This window comes from Panulirus ornatus, chromosome 47 (assembly GCF_036320965.1).
Source record: "Panulirus ornatus isolate Po-2019 chromosome 47, ASM3632096v1, whole genome shotgun sequence".
Taxonomy (NCBI): domain Eukaryota; kingdom Metazoa; phylum Arthropoda; class Malacostraca; order Decapoda; family Palinuridae; genus Panulirus; species Panulirus ornatus.
In genome coordinates, this window is record NC_092270.1 from 15619275 (window position 1) to 15644036 (window position 24762).

At 43.3% G+C, this 24762-nt stretch overlaps 1 protein-coding gene across 2 annotated transcripts in view; it reads left to right on the top strand.

Moving 5' to 3' along the window:
• The window catches only part of LOC139763604 (glycine receptor subunit alpha-3-like), a 221190-nt gene that overhangs the window by 47189 nt on the left and 149239 nt on the right, over positions 1-24762 (top strand). For both annotated transcript variants that reach the window (XM_071689813.1, XM_071689814.1), the window contains exon 3: positions 23599-23666. In XM_071689813.1, coding sequence (XP_071545914.1) covers positions 23599-23666 — 68 coding nt within the window. The remainder of the gene's footprint in view (positions 1-23598; positions 23667-24762) is intronic.

Sequence of the window (24762 nt, forward strand, 5' to 3'; positions counted from 1 at the left end):
TAGAGTGAATTGGATCGATGTGGTATTCCGGGGTTGACGTGCTGTCAGTGGATTGAATCAGTGATATGAAGCGTTTGGGGTAAACCATGGAAAGCTGTGTAGGTATGTATATCTGCGTGTGTAGACGTATGTATATACATGTGTATGGGGGTGGTTTGGGCCATTTCTTTCGTCTGTTTCCTTTCGCTACCTCGCAAACGCGGGAGACAGCGAGAAAGCAAATATATATATATATACATATATATATATATATATATATATATATATATATATATATATATATATATATATATATATATTATTATTATTATTATTATCATTATTATTTTTTATTTTGCTTTGTCGCTGTCTCCCGCGCCTGCGAGGTAGCGCAAGGAAACAGATGAAAGAAATGGCCCAACCCACCCCCACACACATGCACACACACACACATCCACACACGCAAACATATATACCCACACATCCCAACGTACACACACATATACACACACAGACACACACATATACACATGCACACAATTCACACTGTCTGCCCCTACTCACCTCCATCGCCACCCCCCTCCACACACGGAATAACATCCCCCTTGCCCCTCATGTGCGAGAGGCAGCGCCAGGAAAAGACAACAAAGGCCCCATTCGTTCATACTCAGTCTCCAGCTGTCATGCAATAATGCCCGCAGCCACAGCTCACTTTTCACACCCAGGCCCCACACAACTTTCCATGGTTTACCCAAGACGCTTCACATGCCCTGATTCAATCCATTGACAGCACGTCGACCCCGGTATACCACATCGATCCAATTCACTCTATTCCTTGCCCTCCTTTCACCCTCCTGCATGTTCAGTCCCCGATCACACAAAATCTTTTTCACTCCATCTTTCCACCTCCATTTTGGTCTCCCACTTCTCCTCGTTCCCTCCACCTCCGACACATATATCCTCTTGGTCAATCTTTCCTCACTCATTCTCTCCATGTGCCCAAACCATTTCAAAACACCCTCTTCTGCTCTCTCAACCACGCTCTTTTTTATTTCCACACATCTCTCTTACCCTTACATTACTTACTCGATCAAACCACCTCACACCACTTATTGTCCTCAAACATCTCATTTCCAGCACATCCACCCTCCTGCGCACAACTCTATCCATAGCCCACGCCTCGCAACCATACAACATTGTTGGAACTACTATTCCCTCAAACATACCCATTTTTGCTTTCCGAGATAATGTTCTCGACTTCCACACCTTCTTCAAGGCTCCCAGGATTTTCGCCCCCTCCCCCACCCTATGATTTACTTCCGCTTCCATGGTTCCATCCGCTGCCAGATCCACTCCCAGGTATCTAAAACACTCTATTTCCTCCAGTTTTTCTCCATTCAAACTTACCTCCCAATTGATTTGACCCTTAACCCTACTGTACTAAATAACCTTGCTCTTATTCACATTTACTCTTAACTTTCTTCTTTCACACACTTTACCAAACTCAGTCACCAGCTTCTGCAGTTTCTCACATGAATCAGCTACCAGCGCTGTATCATCAGCGAACAACAACTGACTCACTTCCCAAGCTCTCTCATCCCCAACAGACTGCATACTTGCCCCTCTTTCCGAAACTCTTGCATTTACCTCCTAACAACCCCATCCATAAACAAATTAAACAACCATGGAGACATCACACACCCCTGCCGTGCCGCAAACCTACATTCACTGAGAACCAATCACTTTCCTCTCTTCCTACACGTACACATGCCTTACATCCTCGATAAAAACTTTTCACTGCTTCTAACAACTTGCCTCCCACACCATATATTCTTTGTACCTTCCACAGAGCATCTCTACCAACAGTATCATATGCCTTCTCCAGATCCATAAATGCTACATACAAATCCATTTGTTTTTCTAAGTATTTCTCACATACATTCTTCAAAGCAAACACCTGATCTACACATCCTCTACCACTTGTGAAACCACACTGCTCTTCCCCAATCTGATGCTCTGTACATGCCTTCACCATCTCAATCAATACCCTCCCATACAATTTACCAGGAATACTCAACAAACTTATATCTCTGTATTTTGAGCACTCACTCTTATCCTCTTTGGCTTTATACAATGACACTATGCAAGCATTCCGCCAATCCTCAGGCACCTCACCATGAGTCATACATACATTACATAACCTTACCAATCAGTCAACAATACAGTCACCCCCTTTTTTAATAAATTCCACTGCAATACCATCCAAACCTGCTGCCTTGTCGGCTTTCATCTTTCATCATGAAGTATATGTGTATCTTGTTGGATATTTGTTAAGGTAAAGATATATATATGAAGATTATGTGTATCTTGTTGGATTATTGTGAAGGTAAAGATATATATGAAGTATGTATGTATCTTGTTGGATTATTGTGAAGGTAAAGATATATATGAAGTATGTATGTATCTTGTTGGGTTATTGTGAAGGTAAAGATATATATGAAGTATGTATGTATCTTGTTGGATTATTGTGAAGGTAAAGATATATATGAAGATTATGTGCATCGTGTTGGAATGAGGTGTGTATGAACTGAGTATTAAACGTCGTCTCTCTGACCAATCGTAGATGACTTTTTTAAGGAAAATTCAGACGCTACGTGTACAGTGAACTGAACCGAGACCGTGATATCGTTGGTAACTCACTACTAGCCCATCGTCACTCTGTGATACCATTGGTAACTCACTACTAGCCTATCGTTATTCTGTTATATCATTGGTAGCTCACAACTAGCCTGTCGTTACTCTGATATCATTGGTAACTCACTACTAGCCCATCGTTATTCTGTGATATCATTGGTAGCTCACCACTAGCCTATCGTTACTCTGTGATATCAATGGTAACTCACAACTAGCCTATCGTTACTCTGATATCATTGGTAACTCACTATTAGCCCATCGTTAGTCTGTGATAAAATTGGTAACTCACTACTAGCCTATCGTTATTCTGTGATATCATTGGTAACTCACCACTAGCCTACCGTTACTCTGTGATATCAATGGTAACTCACTACTAGCCTATCTTTTTTCTGTGATATCATTGGTAACTCGCAAGTAGCTTATCGTTACTTTGTGATATCATTGGTAACTCTCTAGTGGCCTATCGTTACTCTGTAATATCATTGGTAACTCACTACTAGCCTATCGTTACTTTGTGATACTATTGGTAACTCACTACTAGCCTATCGTTACTCTGTGATATCATTTGTAACTCACTACTAGCGTACAGTTACTCTTTGATATCATTGGCAACTCACTACTAGCCTATCGTTAATCTGTGATATCATTGGTAACTCACTACTAGCCTATCGTTACTCTGTGATATCATTGGTAACTCACCATTAGCCTATCGTTACTCTGTGATATCATTGGTAACTCACTACTAGCCTATCGTTACTCTGTGATATCAATGGTAACTCACAACTAGCCTATCGTTACTCTGATATCATTGGTAACTCACTACTAGCCTATCGTTACTCTGTGATATCATTGGTAACTCACTACTAGCCTATCGTTACTCTGTGATATCATTGGTAACTCACAACTAGCCTATCGTTACTCTGATATCATTGGTAACTCACTATTAGCCCATCGTTAGTCTGTGATAAAATTGGCAACTCACTACTAGCCTATCGTTACTCTGTGATATCATTGGTAACTCATTACTCGCCTGTCGTTATATAGATTTAGGCAGATTACGAACGCCTCGATTGAACGATCAGTGACATGCAAAGTGACTCCAGTAAAACCAGATGTTTGGTCAGATGACAGACTGTGGTAAAATGAACTGTAGACACGTGACGCAGTTGTCTGTAGACACGGAAGGCAGTTGTCTGTAGACACATGAAGCTGTTGTCTGTAGACACGGAAGGCAGTTGTCTGTAGACACATGAGGCAGTTGTCTGTAGACACGTGAAGCAGTTGTCTGTAGACACGGAAGGCAGTTGTCTGTAGACACATGAAGCTGTTGTCTGTAGACACGTGAGGCAGTTGTCTGTAGACACATGAGGCAGTTGTCTGTAGACACGTGAAGCTGTTGTCTGTAGACACATGAAGCTGTTGTCTGTAGACACGTGAGGCAGTTGTCTGTAGACACGTGAAGCTGTTGTCTGTAGACACGTGAGGCAGTTGTCTGTAGACACATGAGGCAGTTGTCTGTAGACACATGAAGCTGTTGTCTGTAGACACGTGAGGCAGTTGTCTGTAGACACATGAGGCAGTTGTCTGTAGACACGTGAAGCAGTTGTCTGTAGACACATGAAGCTGTTGTCTGTAGACACGTGAGGCAGTTGTCTGTAGACACGTGAGGCAGTTGTCTGTAGACACATGAAGCTGTTGTCTGTAGACACGTGAGGCAGTTGTCTGTAGACACATGAGGCAGTTGTCTGTAGACACGTGAAGCAGTTGTCTGTAGACACATGAAGCTGTTGTCTGTAGACACGTGAGGCAGTTGTCTGTAGACACGTGAAGCTGTTGTCTGTAGACACGTGAAGCAGTTGTCTGTAGACACATAAAGCTGTTGTCTGTAGACACGTGAGGCAGTTGTCTGTAGACACATGAGGCAGTTGTCTGTAGACACGTGACGCAGTTGTCTGTAGACACGGAAGGCAGTTGTCTGTAGACACATGAAGCTGTTGTCTGTAGACACGGAAGGCAGTTGTCTGTAGACACATGAAGCTGTTGTCTGTAGACACGTGAGGCAGTTGTCTGTAGACACATGAGGCAGTTGTCTGTAGACACGTGAAGCAGTTGTCTGTAGACACATGAAGCAGTTGTTTGTAGACACGTGAAGCTGTTGTCTGTAGACACATGAAGCTGTTGTCTGTAGACACGTGAAGCTGTTGTCTGTAGACACATGAAGCTGTTGTCTGTAGACACGTAAAACTGTTGTCTGTAGACACGTGAGGCAGTTGTCTGTAGACACATGAAGCTGTTGTCTGTAGACACGTGAAGCTGTTGTCTGTAGACACATGAAGCTGTTGTCTGTAGACACGTGAGGCAGTTGTCTGTAGACACGTGAAGCTGTTGTCTGTAGACACATGAAGCTGTTGTCTGTAGACACATGAAGCTGTTGTCTGTAGACACGTAAAGCTGTTGTCTGTAGACATGTGAAGCAGTTGTCTGTAGACACATGAAGCAGTTGTTTGTAGACACGTGAAGCTGTTGTCTGTAGACACATGAAGCTGTTGTCTGTAGACACGTGAAGGTGTTGTCTGTAGACACATGAAGCTGTTGTCTGTAGACACGTGAAGCTGTTGTCTGTAGACACATGAAGCTGTTGTCTGTAAACATGAAGCTGTTGTCTGTAGACACATGAAGCTGTTGTCATTGTGTAGATGATGGATGGCTGACGGGTCACTCTCTGTGGCTGGATGGATCACGAAGCCATGGTATATATAGTGCTACGTCCTGGTTGACCAGAGGCGGGCCGGTTCGAACCCCAGCGGTGGTGCTAGTTCACCCGGCTTTATCAACGTAACCACAGTGATGCCGGCAGCGGCTGGCCTGACCTCAGAGCCTGCTGGCTGACCACTGCCTCTCACGCCAGGGTGGCAGCAGCGGCGCACTTCGCGTGGCTCTACATCACCATGGTGAGAGGAGGACGAGTGTGGGCGGGCGGGTGATGACCTACCAAGCTCAGCTTAACGAGTGAAGACGGGCGGCTGGTGACCTACCAAGCTCAGCTTAACGAGTGAAGACGGGCTGGTGGTGACCTACCAAGCTCAGCTTAATGAGTCAGGACGGACGGGTGGTGACCTACTAAAGCTCAGCTTGATCAACTTCTCTGGTTTGCTGGATCACTGTGAACGTAATGTGAGGGTGACGCTTCCATGTGACGTGTGTTACCTGTTCTGCATGATGCAATATGTTTGAACTACATGATGGAATACAATATTTATTTGACAGAAGGTAAATGATTACTTCATGTGAGTTATTACATGTTAGAATGAAATTCAGGCAACAAAATACATGTTACGAAATTACAAAATGAATATACATTGATGCACACACACACACACACACACACACACACACACACACACACACACACACACACACACACACACACACACACACGTTCCCTGCGCAACCCCGCTCCACAAGAAACAGCATCTCTATCCCCTGCTTCAGCAAGAAAGCGCCAGGAAAACACACAAAATGGCCACATTCGTTCACACTCAGTCTCTAGCTGTCATGTGTAATGCACTAAAACCACAGCTCCCTATCCTCATACAAGCCCCTTTCCATGGTTTACCCCAGACGTTTCACATGCCCTGGTTCAGTCAGTTGACAGTACGTCGACCCCGGTATACCACATCGTTCCAATTCATTCTATTCCTTGCACGCCTTTCACCCTCATGCATGTTCAGGCCCCGATCGCTCAAAGTCTTTTTCCATCCTTCCACCTCCAATTTGGTCTCCCACTTCTCCTCGCTCCCTCCACCTCTGACACATATATCCTCTTTGTCAATCTTTCCTCTCTCATTCTCTCCATGTGACCAAATCATTTCAATACACCCTCTTCTGCTCTCTCAACCACACTCTTTTTATTACCACGCATCTCTCTTACCCTTTCATTACTTACTCGACCAAACCAAACATCGCATTTCCAACACATCCACCCTCCTCCGCACAACCCTATCCATAGACCACGCCTCGCAATCATATAACATTGTTGGAACTACTATTCCTTCAAACATACCCATTTTTGCTTTCCGAGATAATGTTCTCGCCTTCCACACATTCTTCAACGCTCCCACAACTTTCGCCCCCTCCCCCCACTGTAACTCACTTCCGCTTCTGTGGTTCCATCCGCTGCCAAATCTACCCATAGATGTCTACAACACTTCACTTCCTCCAGTTTTTCTCCATTCAAACTTAACTCCCAATTAACCTGTCCCTCCACTCCACTGTACCTAATAACCTTGCTCTTATTCACATTTACTCTCAGCTTTCTTCTTTCACACACTTTACCAAACTCAGTCACCAGCTTCTGCGGTTTCTCACCCGAATCAGCCACCAGCGCTGTATCATCAGCGAACAACAACTGACTCACTTCCCAAGCCCTCTCATCTACAACCGACTGCATACTTGCCTCTTTCTCCAAACCTCTTGCTTTCACCCCCTAACAACCCCATCCATAAACAAATTAAACAACCATGGAGACATCACGCACCCCTGCCGCAAACCGACTTTCAATGGGAACCAATTACTTTCCTCTCTTCCTACTCGTGCACATGACGTACATCCTCAATAAAAACTTTTCACTGCTTCTAGCAACTTACCTCCCACACCATATATTCTTAATACCTTCCACAGAGTATCTCTATCAACTCTGTCATATGCCCTCTCCAAATCCATTAATGCTACATACAAATCCATTTGTTTTTCTAAGTATTTCACACATTCTTCAAAGCAAACACCTGATCCACGCATTCTCTACCACTTCTGAAACCACACTGCTCTTCCTCAGTCTAATGCTCTGTACATGCCCTCACCCTCTCAATCAACACCCTTCCATATAATTTCCCAGGAATACTCAACAAACTTATACCACTGTAATCTGAACACTCACCTTTATCCCCTTTGCCTTTGTACATTGGTACTATGCATGCATTCCGCCAATACTCAGGCACTTCACCATGAGCCATACGTACATTGAATATCCATCCAAACCCGCCGCCTTGCCGGCTTTCATCTTCCGCAACGCTTTCACTACCTCTTCTCTGTTTAAAAACCAATCTCCTTGACCCTTTCACTTAGCACACCACCTCGTCCAAAACACCCTATATCTACAACTGTATCATTGAACACATTCAACAAGCCTTCAAAATACTCACTCCATCGCCTTCTCACTTCCCCACTTCTTGTTATTACCTCCCCATTAGCCCCATTCACCGATGCTCCCATTTGTTCTCTTGTCTTACGCGCTTTATTTACCTCCTTCCAAAACATCTTTTTATTCTCCCTGAAATTTAACGATAATCTCTCACCCATACTCTCCTTTGCCCTCTTTTTCACCTCTTGCACCTTTCTCTTGACTTGCCTCTTTCTTTTATACATCTCCCAGTCATTTGCACTATTTCCCTGCAAAAATCATCCAAATGCCTCTCTCTTTTCTTTCACTAACAATCTGACTTCTTCATCCCACCACTAACTACCCTTTCTAATCTGCGCACCTCCCAACTTTCTCATGCCACGGGCACCTTTTGCGCAAGCCATCCCTGCTTCCCTGAATACATTCCATTTCTCCTGCACTCCCCTTACTCCATTTGCTCTCACCTTTTTCCATTCTGCACTCAATCTCTCCTAGTACTTCCTCACACAAGTCTCTTTTCCAAGCTCACTTGCTCTCACCACTGTCTTCACCCCAACATTCTCTCTTCTTTATGAAAACCCCTGCAAATCTTCACCTTCGCCTGCATAAGATAATGATCAGGCACCCCTCCAGTTGCCCCTCTCAGCATATCAACATCCAAAAGTCTCTCTTTCACGCGCCTATCAATCAACACGTAATTCAATAACGCTCTCTGGTCTTCTCTCCTACTTACATACGTATACTTATGTATATCTCTCTTTTTAAACCAGGTATTCCCAATCACCAGTCCTTTTTCAGCACATAAATCTACAAGCTCCTCACCATTTCCAGTTATATATATATATATATATATATATATATATATATATATATATATATATATATATATATATATATATATATATATATATATATATATATATATATATATATATATATATATATATATATATATGTATATACATATATATATGTATATATGGGAAGAGCAGTGTGGTTTCAGAAGTGGTAGAGGATGTGTGGATCAGGTGTTTGCTTTGAAAAATGGATGTGAGATATACTTAGAAAAGCAAATGGATTTGTATGTAGCATTTATGAATCTGGAGAAGGCATATGATAGAGTTGATAGAGATGCTCTGTGGAAGGTATTAAGATTATATGGTGTGGGAGGCAAGTTGTTAGAAGCAGTGAAAAGTTTTTATCGAGGATGTAAGGCATGTGTACGTGTAGGAAGAGAGGAAAGTGATTGGTTCTCAGTGAATGTAGGTTTGCGGCAGGGGTGTGTGATGTCTCTATGGTTGTTTAATTTGTTTATTGATGGGGTTGTTAGGGTGGTGAATTCAAGAGTTTTGGAAAGAGGGGCAAGTATGAAGTCTGTTGGGGATGAGAGAGCTTGGGAAGTGAGTCAGATGTTGTTGGCTGATGATACAGCGCTGGTGGCTGATTCATGTGAGAAACTGCAGAAGCTGGTGACTGAGTTTGGTAAAGTGTGTGAAAGAAGAAAGTTAAGAGTAAATGTGAATAAGAGCAAGGTTATCAGGTACAGTAGGGTTGAGGGTCAAGTCAACTGGTAGGTAAGTTTGAATGTAGAAAAACTGGAGGAAGTAAAGTGTTTTAGATATCTGGGAGTGGATCTGGCAGCGGATGGAACCATGGAAGCGGAAGCGGATCATAGGGTGGGGGAGGGGGCGAAAATTCTGGGAGCCTTGAAGAATGTGTGGAAGTCGAGAACATTATCTCGGAAAGCAAAAATGGGTATGTTTGAAGGAATAGTGGTTCCAACAATATTGTATGGTTGCGAGGCGTGGGCTATGGATAGAGTTGTGCGCAGGGGGTGGATGTGCTGGAAATGAGATGTTTGAGGACAATGTGTGGTGTGAGGTGGTTTGATCGAGTAAGTAACGTAAGGGTAAGAGAGATGTGTGGAAATAAAAAGAGCGTGGTTGAGAGAGCAGAAGAGGGTGTTTTGAAATGGTTTGGGCACATGGAGAGAATGAGTGAGGAAAGATTGACCAAGAGGATATATGTGTCGGAGGTGGAGGGAACGAGGAGAAGAGGGAGACCAAATTGGAGGTGGAAAGATGGAGTGAAAAAGATTTTGTGTGATCGGGGCCTGAACATGCAGGAGGGTGAAAGGAGGGCAAGGAATAGAGTGAATTGGAGCGATGTGGTATACAGGGGTTGACGTGCTGTCAGTGGAGTGAATCAAGGCATGTGAAGCGTCTGGGGTAAACCATGGAAAGCTGTGTAGGTATGTATATTTGCGTGTGTGGACGTGTGTATGTACATGTGTATGGGGGGGGGGGTTGGGCCATTTCTTTCGTCTGTTTCCTTGCGCTACCTCGCAAACTCGGGAGACAGCGACAAAGCAAAAAAAAAAAAAAAAAAAATATATATATATATATATATATATATATATATATATATATATATATATATATATATATATGTATATATATATATATATATATATATATATATATATATATATATATATATATATATATATATATATATATATATATATATATATATATATACATATATATATAAGTATACTTATGTAAGTAGGAGAGAGGCCAGAGAGCGTTATTGGATTACGTGTTTATTGATAGGCGTGCGAAAGAGACACTTTTGGATGTTAATGTGCTGAGAGGTGCAACTGGAGGGATGTCTGATCATTATCTTATGGAGGCTAAGGTGAAGATTTGTATGGGTTTTTCAGAAAAGAAGAGTGAATGTTGGGGTGAAGAGGGTGGTGAGAGTAAGTGAGCTTGGGAAGGAGACCTGTGTGAGGAAGTACCAGGAGAGACTGAGTACAGAATGGAAAAAGGTGAGAACAATGGAAGTAAGGTGAGTGGGGGAGGAATGGGATGTATTTAGGGAATCAGTGATGGATTGCGCAAAAGATGCTTGTGGCATGAGAAGAGTGGGAGGTGGGTTGATTAGAAAGGGTAGTGAGTGGTGGGATGAAGAAGTAAGAGTATTAGTGAAAGAGAAGAGAGAGGCATTTGGACGATTTTTGCAGGGAAAAAATGCAATTGAGTGGGAGATGTATAAAAGAAAGAGACAGGAGGTCAAGTGAAAGGTGCAAGAGGTGAAAAAAAGGGCAAATGAGAGTTGGGGTGAGAGAGTATCATTAAATTTTAGGGAGAATAAAAAGATGTTCTGGAAGGAGGTAAATAAAGTGCGTAAGACAAGGGAGCAAATGGGAACTTCAGTGAAGGGCGCAAATGGGGAGGTGATAACAAGTAGTGGTGATGTGAGAAGGAGATGGAGTGAGTATTTTGAAGGTTTGTTGAATGTGTGTGATGATAGAGTGGCAGATATAGGTGTTTTGGTCGAGGTGGTGTGCAAAGTGAGATGGTTAGGGAAAGTGATTTGGTAAACAGAGAAGAGGTAGTGAAAGCTTTGCGGAAGATGAAAGCCGGGAAGGCAGCAGGTTTGGATGGTATTGCAGTGGAATTTATTTAATAAGGGGGTGACTGTATTATTGACTGGTTGGTAAGGTTATTTAATGTATGTATGACTCATGGTGAGGTGCCTGAGGATTGGCGGAATGCGTGCATAGTGCCATTGTACAAAGGCAAAGGGGATAAGAGTGAGTGCTCAAATTACAGAGGTATAAGTTTGTTGAGTATTCCCGGTGAACTATATGGGAGGGTATTGATTGAGAGGGTGAAGGCATGTACAGAGCATAAGATTGGGGAAGAGCAGTGTGGTTTCAGAAGTGGTAGAGGATGTGTGGATCAGGTGTTTGCTTTGAAGAATGTATGTGAGAAATACTTAGAAAAGCAAATGGATTTGTATGTAGCATTTATGGATCTGGAGAAGGCATATGATAGAGTTGATAGAGATGCTCTGTGGAAGGTATTAAGAATATATGGTGTGGGAGGAAAGTTGTTAGAAGCAGTGAAAAGTTTGTATCGAGGATGTAAGGCATGTGTACGTGTAGGAAGAGAGGAAAGTGATTGGTTCTCAGTGAATGTAGGTTTGCGGCAGGGGTGTGTGATGTCTCCATGGTTGTTTAATTTGTTTATGGATGGGGTTGTTAGGGAGGTAAATGCAAGAGTTTTGGAAAGAGGGGCAAGTATGAAGTCTGTTGGGGATGAGAGAGCTTGGGAAGTGAGTCAGTTGTTGTTCGCTGATGATACAGCGATGGTGGCTGATTCATGTGAGAAACTGCAGAAGCTGGTGACTGAGTTTGGTAAAGTGTGTGGGAGAAGAAAGTTAAGAGTAAATGTGAATAAGAGCAAGGTTATTAGGTACAGTAGGGTTGAGGGTCAAGTCAATTGGGAGGTGAGTTTGAATGGAGAAAAACTGGAGGAAGTGAAGTGTTTTAGATATCTGGGAGTGGACCTGGCAGCGGATGGAACCATGGAAGCGGAAGTGGATCATAGGGTGGGGGAGGGGGCGAAAATTCTGGGGGCCTTGAAGAATGTGTGGAAGTCGAGAACATTATCTCGGAAAGCAAAAATGGGTATGTTTGAAGGAATAGTGGTTCCAACAATGTTGTATGGTTGCGAGGCGTGGGCTATGGATAGAGTTGTGCGCAGGAGGATGGATGTGCTGGAAATGAGATTTTTGAGGACAATGTGTGGTGTGAGGTGGTTTGATCGAGTGAGTAACGTAAGGGTAAGAGAGATGTGTGGAAATAAAAAGAGCGTGGTTGAGAGAGCAGAAGAGGGTGTTTTGAAGTGGTTTGGGCACATGGAGAGAATGAGTGAGGAAAGATTGACCAAGAGGATATATGTGTCGGAGGTGGAGGGAACGAGGAGAAGAGGGAGACCAAATTGGAGGTGGAAAGATGGAGTGAAAAAGATTTTGTGTGATCGGGGCCTGAACATGCAGGAGGGTGAAAGGAGGGCAAGGAATAGAGTGAATTGGAGCGATGTGGTATACCGGGGTTGACGTGCTGTCAGTGGATTGAATCAAGGCATGTGAAGCGTCTGGGGTAAACCATGGAAAGCTGTGTAGGTATGTATATTTGCGTGTGTGGACGTATGTATATACATGTGTATGGGGGGGGGGGTTGGGCCATTTCTTTCGTCTGTTTCCTTGCGCTACCTCGCAAACGCGGGAGACAGCGACAAAGTATAATAAAAAGAAAAATAATATATATATATATATATATATATATATATATATATATATATATATATATATATATATATATATATATATATATAGACGAAAGAATGGCCCAACCCATCCACATACACATGTATATACAAAAACACCTACACACACACACACACACACACACACACACACACACACACACACACACACACACACAACCACACACACACACACACATTTCAACGCATACATACATATACATACCTCTGACACATCTATCCTCTTTGTCAAGCTTTCCTCACTCATTCTCTCCATGTAACCAGACCATTTCAATACACCCTTTTCTGCTCTCTCAACCACACTCTTTTTATTACCACACATCTCTCTTACCATTTCATTACTTACTCGATCAAATAACCTCACACCACATATTGTCCTCAAACATCTCATTTCCAACACATCCACCCTCCTCCGCATGACCCTATCTATAGCCCATGCCTCGCAACCATATAACATTGTTGGAACCACTATTCCTTCAAACATACCCATTTTTGCTTTCCGAGATAATGTTCTGACCTTCCACACATTCTTCAATGCTCCCAGAACCTTCGCCCCTCCCCCACCCTGTGACACTTCCACTTCCGTGGTTCCATCCGCTGCTAAATTCACTCCCAGATATCTAAAACTCTTTACTTTATCCAGTTTTTATCCATTCAAACTTACCTCCCAATTAACTTGTCCCTCCACACTACTGCACCTAAGTACCTTGCTCTTATTCATATTTACTCTCAGTTTTCTTTTTTATTTGCTTTGTCGCCATCTCCCGCGTTAGCGAGGTAACGCAAGGAAACATATGAAATATGGCCCAACCCACCCACATACACATGTATATACATACACATCAACACACGCAAATATACTTACCTATACATCTCAACGTATACATATATATACACACACTGACATATACATATATACACATGTACATAATTCATACTGTCTGCCTCTATTCATTCCCATCGCCATCCCGCCACACATGAAATAACAACCCCCTCCCCCTCATGTGCGCGAGGTAGCGCTAGGAAAAGACAAGAACGGCCAGATTCGTTCACACTCAGTCTCTAGCTGTCATGTATAATGCACTGAAACCACGGCGCCCTTTCCACATCCAGGCCCCACAAAACTTTCCATGGATTACCCCAGACGCTTCACATGCCCTGGTTCAATCCATTGACAGCACGTCGACTCCAGTATACCACATCGTTCCAATTCACTCTATTCCATGCACGCCTTTCACCCTCCTGCATGTTCAGGCCCCGATCACTCAAAATCTTTTTCACTCCATCTTTCCACCTCCAATTTGGTCTCCCACTTCTTCTTGTTCCCTCCACCTCTGACATATATATCCTCTTGGTCAATCTTTCCTCACTCATTCTCTCCATGTGACCAAACCATTTTAAAACACCCTCTTCTGCAGTCTCAACCACACTCTTTTTATTACCATACATCTCTCTTAACCTATTATTACTTACTCGATCAAACCACCTCACACCACAAATTGTCCGCAAACATATCATTTCCAGCACATCCACCTCCTCCACACAACTCTATCCATAGCCCACGCCTCGCAACCATACAACATTGTTGGAACCACTATTCCTTCAAACATACCCATTTTTACTTTCCGAGATAATGTTCTCGACTTCCACACATTCTTCAAGGCTCCCAGAATTTTCGTCCCCTCCACCACAATATGATTCACTTCCGCTTCCATCGTTTCATCCGCTGCCAAATCTACTCCCAGATATCTAAAACACTTCACTGCCTTCAGTTTTTCTCCATTCAAACTTACCTCCCAATTGACTTGACCCTCAACACATTTACTCTCAACTTTCTTCTTTCACACACTTTACCAAACTCAGTCACCAACTTCTGCAGTTTCTCACATGAATCAGCCACAAGCGCTGTATCATCAGCGAGCAACTGACTCACTTCCCAAGCTCTCTCATCCACAACAGACTGCATACTTGCCCCTCTTTCCAAAACTCTTTCATTCACCTCCCTAACAACCCCATCCATAAACAAATTAAACAACCATGGAGACATCACACACCCCTGCCGCAAACCTACATTCACTGAGAACCAATCACTTTCCTCTCTTCCTGCACGTACACATTCCTTACATCCTCGATAAAAACTTTTCACTGCTTCTAACAACTTGCCTCTCACACCATGTATTCTTAATACCTTCCACAGAGCATCTCTATCAGCTCTATCATATGCCCTTCTCCAGATCCATAAACGCTACATACAAATCCATTTGCTTTTCTGAGTATTTCTCACATACATTCTTCAAAGCAACCACCTGATCCACACATCCTCTACCACTTCTGAAACCACACTGCTTTTCCCCAATCTGATGCTCTGTACATGCCTTCACCCTTTCAATCAATACCCTCCCATATAATTTTCCAGGAATACTCAACAAACTTATACCTCTGTCATTTGAACACTCACCTTTGTCCCCTTTGCCTTTGCACAATGGCACTATGCACGCATTCCGCCAATCTTCAGGCACCTCACCATGAATCATACATACATTAAATAACCTTTCCAACCAACCAACAATACAGTCACCACCTTTTTTTTTTTTTTTATAAATTCCACTGCGATACCATCTAAACCCACTACCTTGCCGGCTTTCATCTTCCGCAAAGCTTTTACTACCTCTTCTCTGTTTACCAAATCATTTTCCCTAACCCTCTCACTTTGCACACCATCTCGACCAAAACACCCTATACCTGCCACTCTATCATCAAACACATTCAACAAACATTCAAAATACTCACTCCACCTCCTTCTCACATCACCACTACTTGTTATCGCCTCCCCATTAGTCCCCTTCACTGAAGTTCCCATTTGTTCCCTTGTCTTACGCACTTTATTTACCTCCATCCAAAACATCTTTTTATTCTCCCTAAAATTTAATGACACTCTCTCACCCCAACTCTCATTTGCCCTTTTTTCACCTCTTGTACTTTTCTTTTGAACTCCTGCCTCTTTCTTTTATACATCTCCCACTCATTTGCATTATTTCCCTACAAAAATCGTCCAAATGCCTCTCTCTTCTCTTTCACTAATAATCTTACTTCTTTATTCCACCACACATTACCCTTTCTAATCTGCCCACCTCCCACGCTTCTCATGCTACAAGCATCTTTTTCGCAAGCCATCGCTGCTTCCCTAAATACATCCCATTCCTCTCCCACTCCCCTTACCTCCTTTGTTCTCACCTTTTTCCATTCTGTACTCAGTCTCTCCTTGTACTTCCTCACACAAGTCTCCTTCCCAAGCTCACTTGCTCTCACCACTCTCTTTACCCCAAAATTCTCTCTTCTTTTCTGAAAACGTCTACAAATCTTCACCTTCGCCTCCACAAGATAATGTTCAGACATCCCTCCAGTTGCACCTCTAAGCACATTAACATCCAGTAACATCCAAAAGTCTCTCTTTTGTGCGCCTATCAATTAACACGTAATCCAATAACGCTCTCTGGCCATCTCTCCTACTTACATACGTATACTTATGTATATCTCGCTTTTTAAACCAGTTATTGCCAATCACCAGCCCTTTTTCAGCATATAAATCTACAAGCTCTTCACCATTTCTATTTACAACACTGAACACCCCATGTACACCAATTATTTTCTCAACTGCCATATTACTCACCTTTGCATTCAAATCACCCATCGCTATAACCCGGTCTCGTGCATCAAAACCACTAACACACTCATTCAGCTGCTCCCAAAACACTTGCCTCTCATGATCTTTGTTCTCATGCCCAGGTGCAGATGCACCAATAATCACCCATCTCTCTCCATCAACTTTCAGTTTTACCCATATCAATCTAGAGTTTAATTTCTTACATTCTATCACATACTCCCACCACTCCAGTTTCTGGAGTAGTGCTACTCCTTCCCTTGCTCTTGTTCTCTCACTAACCCCTGACTTTACACCCAAGACATTCCCAAGCCACTCTTCCCCTTTACCCTTGAGCTTCGTTTCACTCACAGCCAAAACATCCAGGTTCCTTTCCTCAAACATACTACCTATCTCTCCTTTTTTCTCATTTTGGTTACATCCACACACATTTAGACACCCCAATCTGAGCCTTCGATGAGGATGAGCACTCCCCGCGTTACTCCTTCTTCTGTTTCTCCTTTTAGAAAGTTAAAATACAAGGAGGGGAGGGTTTCTAGCCCCCCCGCTCCCGTCCCCATTAGTCGCCTTTTAAGACTCGAGGAATGCGTGGGAAGTATTCTTCTCTCCTATCCCCAGGGATGATATATATATATATATATATATATATATATATATATATATATATATATATATATCTTTCGCGCGCCTGTATATATATATATATATATATATATATATATATATATATATATATATATATATATATATATATATATATTTTTTTTTTTTTTTTTTTTGCTTTGTCGCTGTCTCCCGCGTTTGCGAGGTAGCGCAAGGAAACAGACGAAAGAAATGGCCCAACCCACCCCCATACACATGCCTTGATTCAATCCACTGACAGCACGTCAACTCCGGTATACCACATCGCTCCAATTCACTCTATTCTTTGCCCTCCTTTCACCCTCCTGCATGTTCAGGCCCCGATCACACAAAATCTTTTTCACTCCATCTTTCCACCTCCAATTTGGTCTCCCTCTTCTCCTCGTTCCCTCCACCTCCGACACATATATCCTCTTGGTCAATCTTTCCTCACTCATTCTCTCCATGTGACCAAACCATTTCAAAACACCCTCTTCTGCTCTCTCAACCACGCTCTTTTTATTTCCACACATCTCTCTTACCCTTACGTTACTTACTCGATCAAACCACCTCACACCACACATTGTCCTCAAACATCTCATTTCCAGCACATCCATCCTCCTGGGCACAACTCTATCCATAGTCTACGCCTCGCAACCATACAACATTGTTGGAACCACTATTCCTTCAAACATAACCATTTTTCCTTTCCGAGATAATGTTCTCGACTTCCACACATTCTTCAAGGTTCCCAGAATTTTCGCCCCCTCCCCCACCCTATGATCCACTTCCGCTTCCATGGTTCCATCCGCTGCCAGGTCCACTCCCAGATATCTAAAACACTTCACTTCCTACAGTTTTTCTCCATTCAAACTCACCTCCCAATTAAATTGACCCTCAACCCTACTGTACCTAATAACCTTGCTCTTATTCACATTTACTCTTAACTTTCTTCTTTCACACACTTTACCAAACTCAGTCACCAGCTTCTGCAGTTTCTCACATGAATCAGCCACCAGCGCTGTATCATCAGCGAACAACAACTGACTCACTTCCCAAGCTCTCTCATCCCCAACAGACTTCATCCTTGCACCTCTTTCCAAAACTCTTGCATTCACCTCCCTAACAACCCCATCCATAAACAAATTAAACAACCATGGAGACATCACACACCCCTGCCGCAAACCTACATTCACTGAGAACCAATCACTTTCCTCTCTTCCTACACGTGCACATGCCTTACATCCTCGATAAAAACTTTTCACTGCTTCTAACAACTTGCCTCCCACACCATATATTCTTAATACCTTCCACAGAGCATCTCTATCAACTCTATCATATGCCTTCTCCAGATTCATAAATGCTACATAGAAATCCATTTGCTTTTCTAAGTATTTCTCACATATATATATATATATATATATATATATATATATATATATATATATATATATATATATTTTTTTTTTGCTTTGTCGCTGTCTCCCGCGTTTGCGAGGTAGCGCAAGGAAACAGACGAAAGAAATGGCCCAACCCACCCCCATACACATGTATATACATACGTCCACACACGCAAATATACATACCTACACAGCCTTCCATGGTTTACCCCAGACGCTTCACATGCCTTGATTCAATCCACTGACAGCACGTCAACCCCGGTATACCACATTGCTCCAATTCACTCTATTCCTTGCCCTCCTTTCACCCTCCTGCATGTTCAGGCCCCGATCACACAAAATCTTTTTCACTCCATCTTTCCACCTCCAATTTGGTCTCCCTCTTCTCCTCGTTCCCTCCACCTCCGACACATGTATTCTCTTGGTCAATCTTTCCTCACTCATTCTCTCCATGTGCCCGAACCATTTCAAAACACCCTCTTCTGCTCTCTCAACCACGCTCTTTTTATTTCCACACATCTCTCTTACCCTTACGTTACTTACTCGATCAAACCACCTCACACCACATATTGTCCTCAAACATGTCATTTCCAGCACATCCATCCTCCTGCGCACAACTCTATCCATAGCCCACGTCTCGCAACCATACAACATTGTTGGAACCACTATTCCTTCAAACATACCCATTTTTGCTTTCCGAGATAATGTTCTCGACTTCCACACATTCTTCAAGTCTCCCAGAATTTTCGCCCCCTCCCCCACCCTATGATCCACTTCCTCTTCCATGTTTCCATCCGCTGCCAGATCCACTCCCAGATATCTAAAACACTTCACTTCCTCCAGTTTTTCTCCATTCAAACTCACCTCCCAATTGACTTGACCCTCAACCCTACTGTACCTAATAACCTTGCTCTTATTCACATTTACTCTTAACTTTCTTCTTTCACACACTTTACCAAACTCAGTCACCAGCTTCTGCAGTTTCTTACATGAATCAGCCACCATCGCTGTATCATCAGCGAACAACAACTGACTCACTTCCCAAGCTCTCTCATCCCCAACAGACTTCATACTTGCCCATCTTTCCAAAACTCTTGCATTCACCTCCCTAACAACCCCATCCATAAACAAATTAAACAACCATGGAGACATCACACACCCCTGCCGCAAACCTACATTCACTGAGAACCAATCACTTTCCTCTCTTCCTACACGTGCACATGCCTTACATCCTCGATAAAAACTTTTCACTGCTTCTAACAACTTTCCTCCCACACCATATATTCTTAATACCTTCCACAGAGCATCTCTATCAACTCTATCATATGCCTTCTCCAGATCCATAAATGCTACATAGAAATCCATTTGCTTTTCTAAGTATTTCTCACATACATTCTTCAAAGCAAACACCTGATCCACACATCCTCTACCACTTCTGAAACTACACTGCTCTTCCCCAATCTGATGCTCTGTACATGCCTTCACCCTCTCAATCAATATCCTCCCATTTAATTTACCAGGAATACTCAACAAACTTATACCTCTGTAATTTGAGCACTCACTCTTATCCCCTTTGCCTTTGTACAATGGCACTATCACGCATTTCGCCAATCCTCAGGCACCTCACCATGAGTCATACATACATTAAATAACCTTACCAACCAGTCAACAATACAGTCACCCCCCCTTTTTAAATAAATTCCACTGCAATACCATCCAAACCTGCTGCCTTGCCGGCTTTTATCTTCCGCAAAGCTTCTACTACCTTTTCTCTGTTTACCAAATCATTCTCCCTAACCCTCTCACTTTGCACACCACCTCGACCAAAACACCCTATATCTGCCACTCTATCATCAAACACATTCAACAAACCTTTAAAATACTCACTCCATCTCCTTCTGACATCACCACTACTTGTTATCACGTCCCCATTTGCGCCCTTCCCTGAAGTTCCCATTTGCTCCCTTGTCTTACGCATTTTATTTACCTCCTTCCAGAACATCTTTTTATTCTCCCTAAAATTTAATGATACTCTCTCACCCCAACTCTCATTTGCCCTTTTTTTCACCTCTTGCACCTTTCTCTTGACCTCCTGTCTCTTTCTTTTATACATCTCCCACTCAATTTCATTTTTTCCCTGCAAAAATCGTCCAAATGCCTCTCTCTTCTCTTTCACTAATACTCTTACTTCTTCATCCCACCACTCACTACCCTTTCTAATCAACCCGCCTCCCACTCTTCTCATGCCACAAGCATCTTTTGCGCAATCCATCACTGATTCCCTAAATACATCCCATTCCTCCCCCACTCCCCTTACTTCCATTGTTCTCACCTTTTTCCTTTCTGTACTCAGTCTCTCCTGGTACTTCCTCACACAGGTCTCCTTCCCAAGCTCACTTACTCTCACCACCCTCTTCACCCCAACATTCACTCTTCTTTTCTGAAAACCCATACAAATCTTCACCTTAGCCTCCACAAGATAATGATCAGACATCCCTCCAGTTGCACCTCTCAGCACATTAACATCCAAAAGTCTCTCTTTCGCGCGCCTGTCAATTAACACGTAATCCAATAACGCTCTCTGGCCATCTTTCCTACTTACATAAGTATACTTATATATATATTATTATATATTATATATTATTTTATTTATATATATTATATATTATTATATATATTATATATTATTATATATATATATATTATTTATATATATTATTTTATTTTTATTATACTTTGTCGCTGTCTCCCGCGTTTGCGAGGTAGCGCAAGGAAACAGACGAAAGAAATGGCCCCCCCCCATACACATGTATATACATACGTCCACACACGCAAATATACATACCTACACAGCTTTCCATGGTTTACCCCAGACGCTTCACATGCCTTGCTTCAATCCACTGACAGCACGTCAACCCCGGTATACCACATCGCTCCAATTCACTCTATTCCTTGCCCTCCTTTCACCCTCCTGCATGTTCAGGCCCCGATCACACAAAATCTTTTTCACTCCATCTTTCCACCTCCAATTTGGTCTCCCTCTTCTCCTTGTTCCCTCAACCTCCGACACATATATCCTCTTGGTCAATCTTTCCTCACTCATCCTCTCCATGTGCCCAAACCACTTCAAAACACCCTCTTCTGCTCTCTCAACCACGCTCTTTTTATTTCCACACATCTCTCTTACTCTTACGTTACTCACTCGATCAAACCACCTCACACCACACATTGTCCTCAAACATCTCATTTCCAGCACATCCATCCTCTTGCGCACAACTCTATCCATAGCCCACGCCTCGCAACCATACAACATTGTTGGAACCACTATTCCTTGAAACATACCCACTTTTGCTTTCCGAGATAATGTTCTCGACTTCCACACATTCTTCAAGGCCTCCAGGATTTTCGCCCCCTCCCCCACCCTATGATCCACTTCCGCTTCCATGGTTCCATCCGCTGCCAGGTCCACTCCCAGATATCTAAAACACTTCACTTCCTCCAGTTTTTCTCCATTCAAACTCACTTCCCAATTGACTTGACCCTCAACCCTACTGTACCTAATAACCTTGCTCTTATTCACATTTACTCTTAACTTTCTTCTTCTACACACTTTTCCAAACTCAGTCACCAGCTTCTGCAGTTTCTCACATGAATCAGCCACCAGCGCTGTATCATCAGCGAACAACAACTGACTCACTTCCCAAGCTCTCTCATCCCCAACAGACCTCATACTTGCCCCTCTTTCCAAAATTCTTGTATTTACCTCCCTAACAACCCCATCCATAAACAAATTAAACAACCATGGAGACATCACACACCCCTGCCGCAAACCTACATTCACTGAGAACCAATCACTTTCCTCTCTTCCTACACGCACACATGCGTTACATCCTCGATAAAAACTTTTCACTGCTTCTAACAACTTTCCTCCCACACCATATATTCTTAATACCTACCACAGAGCATCTCTATCAACTCTATCATATGCCTTCTCCAGATCCATAAATGCTACATACAAATCCATTTGCTTTTCTAAGTATTTCTCACATACATTCTTCAAAGCAAACACCTGATCCACACATCCTCTACCACTTCTGAAACCACACTGCTCTTCCCTAATCTGATGCTCTGTACATGCTTTCACCCTCTCAATCAATACCCTCCCATATAATTTACCAGGAATACTCAACAAACTTATACCTCTGTAATTTGAGCACTCACTCTTATCCCCTTTGCCTTTGTACAATGGCACTACGCACGCATTCCGCCAATCCTCAGGCACCTCACTATGAGTCATACATACATTAAATAACCTTACCAACCAGTCAACAATACAGTCACCCCCTTTTTTTTATAAATTCCACTGCAATACCATCCAAACCTGCTGCCTTGCCGGCTTTCATCTTCCGCAAAGCTTTCACTACCTCTTCTCTGTTTATATATATATATATATATATATATATATATATATATATATATATATATATATATATATATATATATATATATATATATATTTATATATATAGATATATATATATCATACCTGGGAATAGTGGAGAAAGAATACTTCCCACGTATTCCCTGCGTGTCGTAGAATGCGACTAAAAGGGTGGGAGCGGAGTGCTAGAAACCCTCCCCTGCAGTTCTTAAATTTCCAAAAGAACGAACAAAGAAGGCGGCCAAGTGAGGGTATTACCTTTAAGGCTCAGTCCTCTGTTCTTAACGCTACCTCGCTGACGCGGGAAACGGCGAATATGTATGACTGATAATAAAAGATGTTACGTTCACTCTGGTAGACCCAGCCAAGTCCTCGGTCGCCCACAGCATGTTGACCTCGTGGGTGGAGGTGTGTGTTGTGGTGAGCAGTAGTGAGGTGGTGAGGGTCAGCTGTTACTCCTCTATGTCCCCTTCCCTCCCCAGGCACGGCCACGCGGGTCCACATACAGATGTACATACGTAGCTTCGGCTCCATCAACCCCATCCAGATGGTGAGTCCTGCTCTCTCTCTCTCTCTCTCTCTCTCTCTCTCTCTCTCTCTCTCTCTCTCTCTCTCTCTCTCTCTCTCTCTCTCCTAAGTCATAATATTGTGATGCATCTCGATGGTGAGGGAAAAAATGCAAGGAAGGTATTTAGTACACTTATAGGAATGAGACTTTCGTGGTTGTGTGTGACGTGACCTTTCGTGGTCTTGTTTGACGTGACCTTTCATATGATCGTGTGTGACGTGACCTTTCATATGATCGTGTGTGACGTGACCTTTGATAGAGTCGCAGAAGGATTATCGCTCGCTTTATAAAGCCTTCCAAGCCGAGTAACTTGAATGACTGCGAACTTGAAGCCTTAGCTTCGTTGATTGATTACCCAGAACATATCAACCAACAGCTGAGAGTCGGAAGTTATCCAGCTCCGTTTGCTGGTACAGAAGGACAACAACTGTAGAGCAATCCCAGGAGTGAAGCATAGCGGCAGCCTCCGTCTCCTGACTGCAGTCCTCTGCTTCCTTCGGGTAGCAGTACTGTGCGATCCTCGCCGGAGCGTCCACCCTCGCTACACATAACCAATCCTCACGGACCAACGTAGCAGCCACTGTTGGTATGTCGGGTGCCGACAACAGCCAAGGGGGTGCGGCCGACGACCGTTCTCCCACCTGCCCACATTGTGGGACCAACTTTGCCAGCTGTCGGGGCTGTAGGGTCCACAAGAGGCAGGCACACCCCAACTCGGAGGAGGGAAGCCTACCGCTTCTGGTCGTGAAGCCGATCCCACGGTTCTGTCTCTCCCCGACACTCCGCCGGTTCCCCAATCCCAATCCGTTGCTTCCTTTGTTGCGGAGATTGCCACCTATCTTGGCACGCTCGGACCTGGCGCCACAACTCCATCGTGGGTCGAGGACGTCTTAAATGTTGCCCTGAACCACCTGCGTCAGGGTGACAGCCTTGCCGTGATCAGGGTAGCCACAAAGCATGCCAGGCAACTGATCAGCTCGTGTGGCTCGCCCGAAGACCGCCGGAATCGTTGGAGAGATGGACCAAGACAGTCAGCGATCTCTGGCAGCGCGCGCCGTACCGAGGAGGTTCCTTTGCG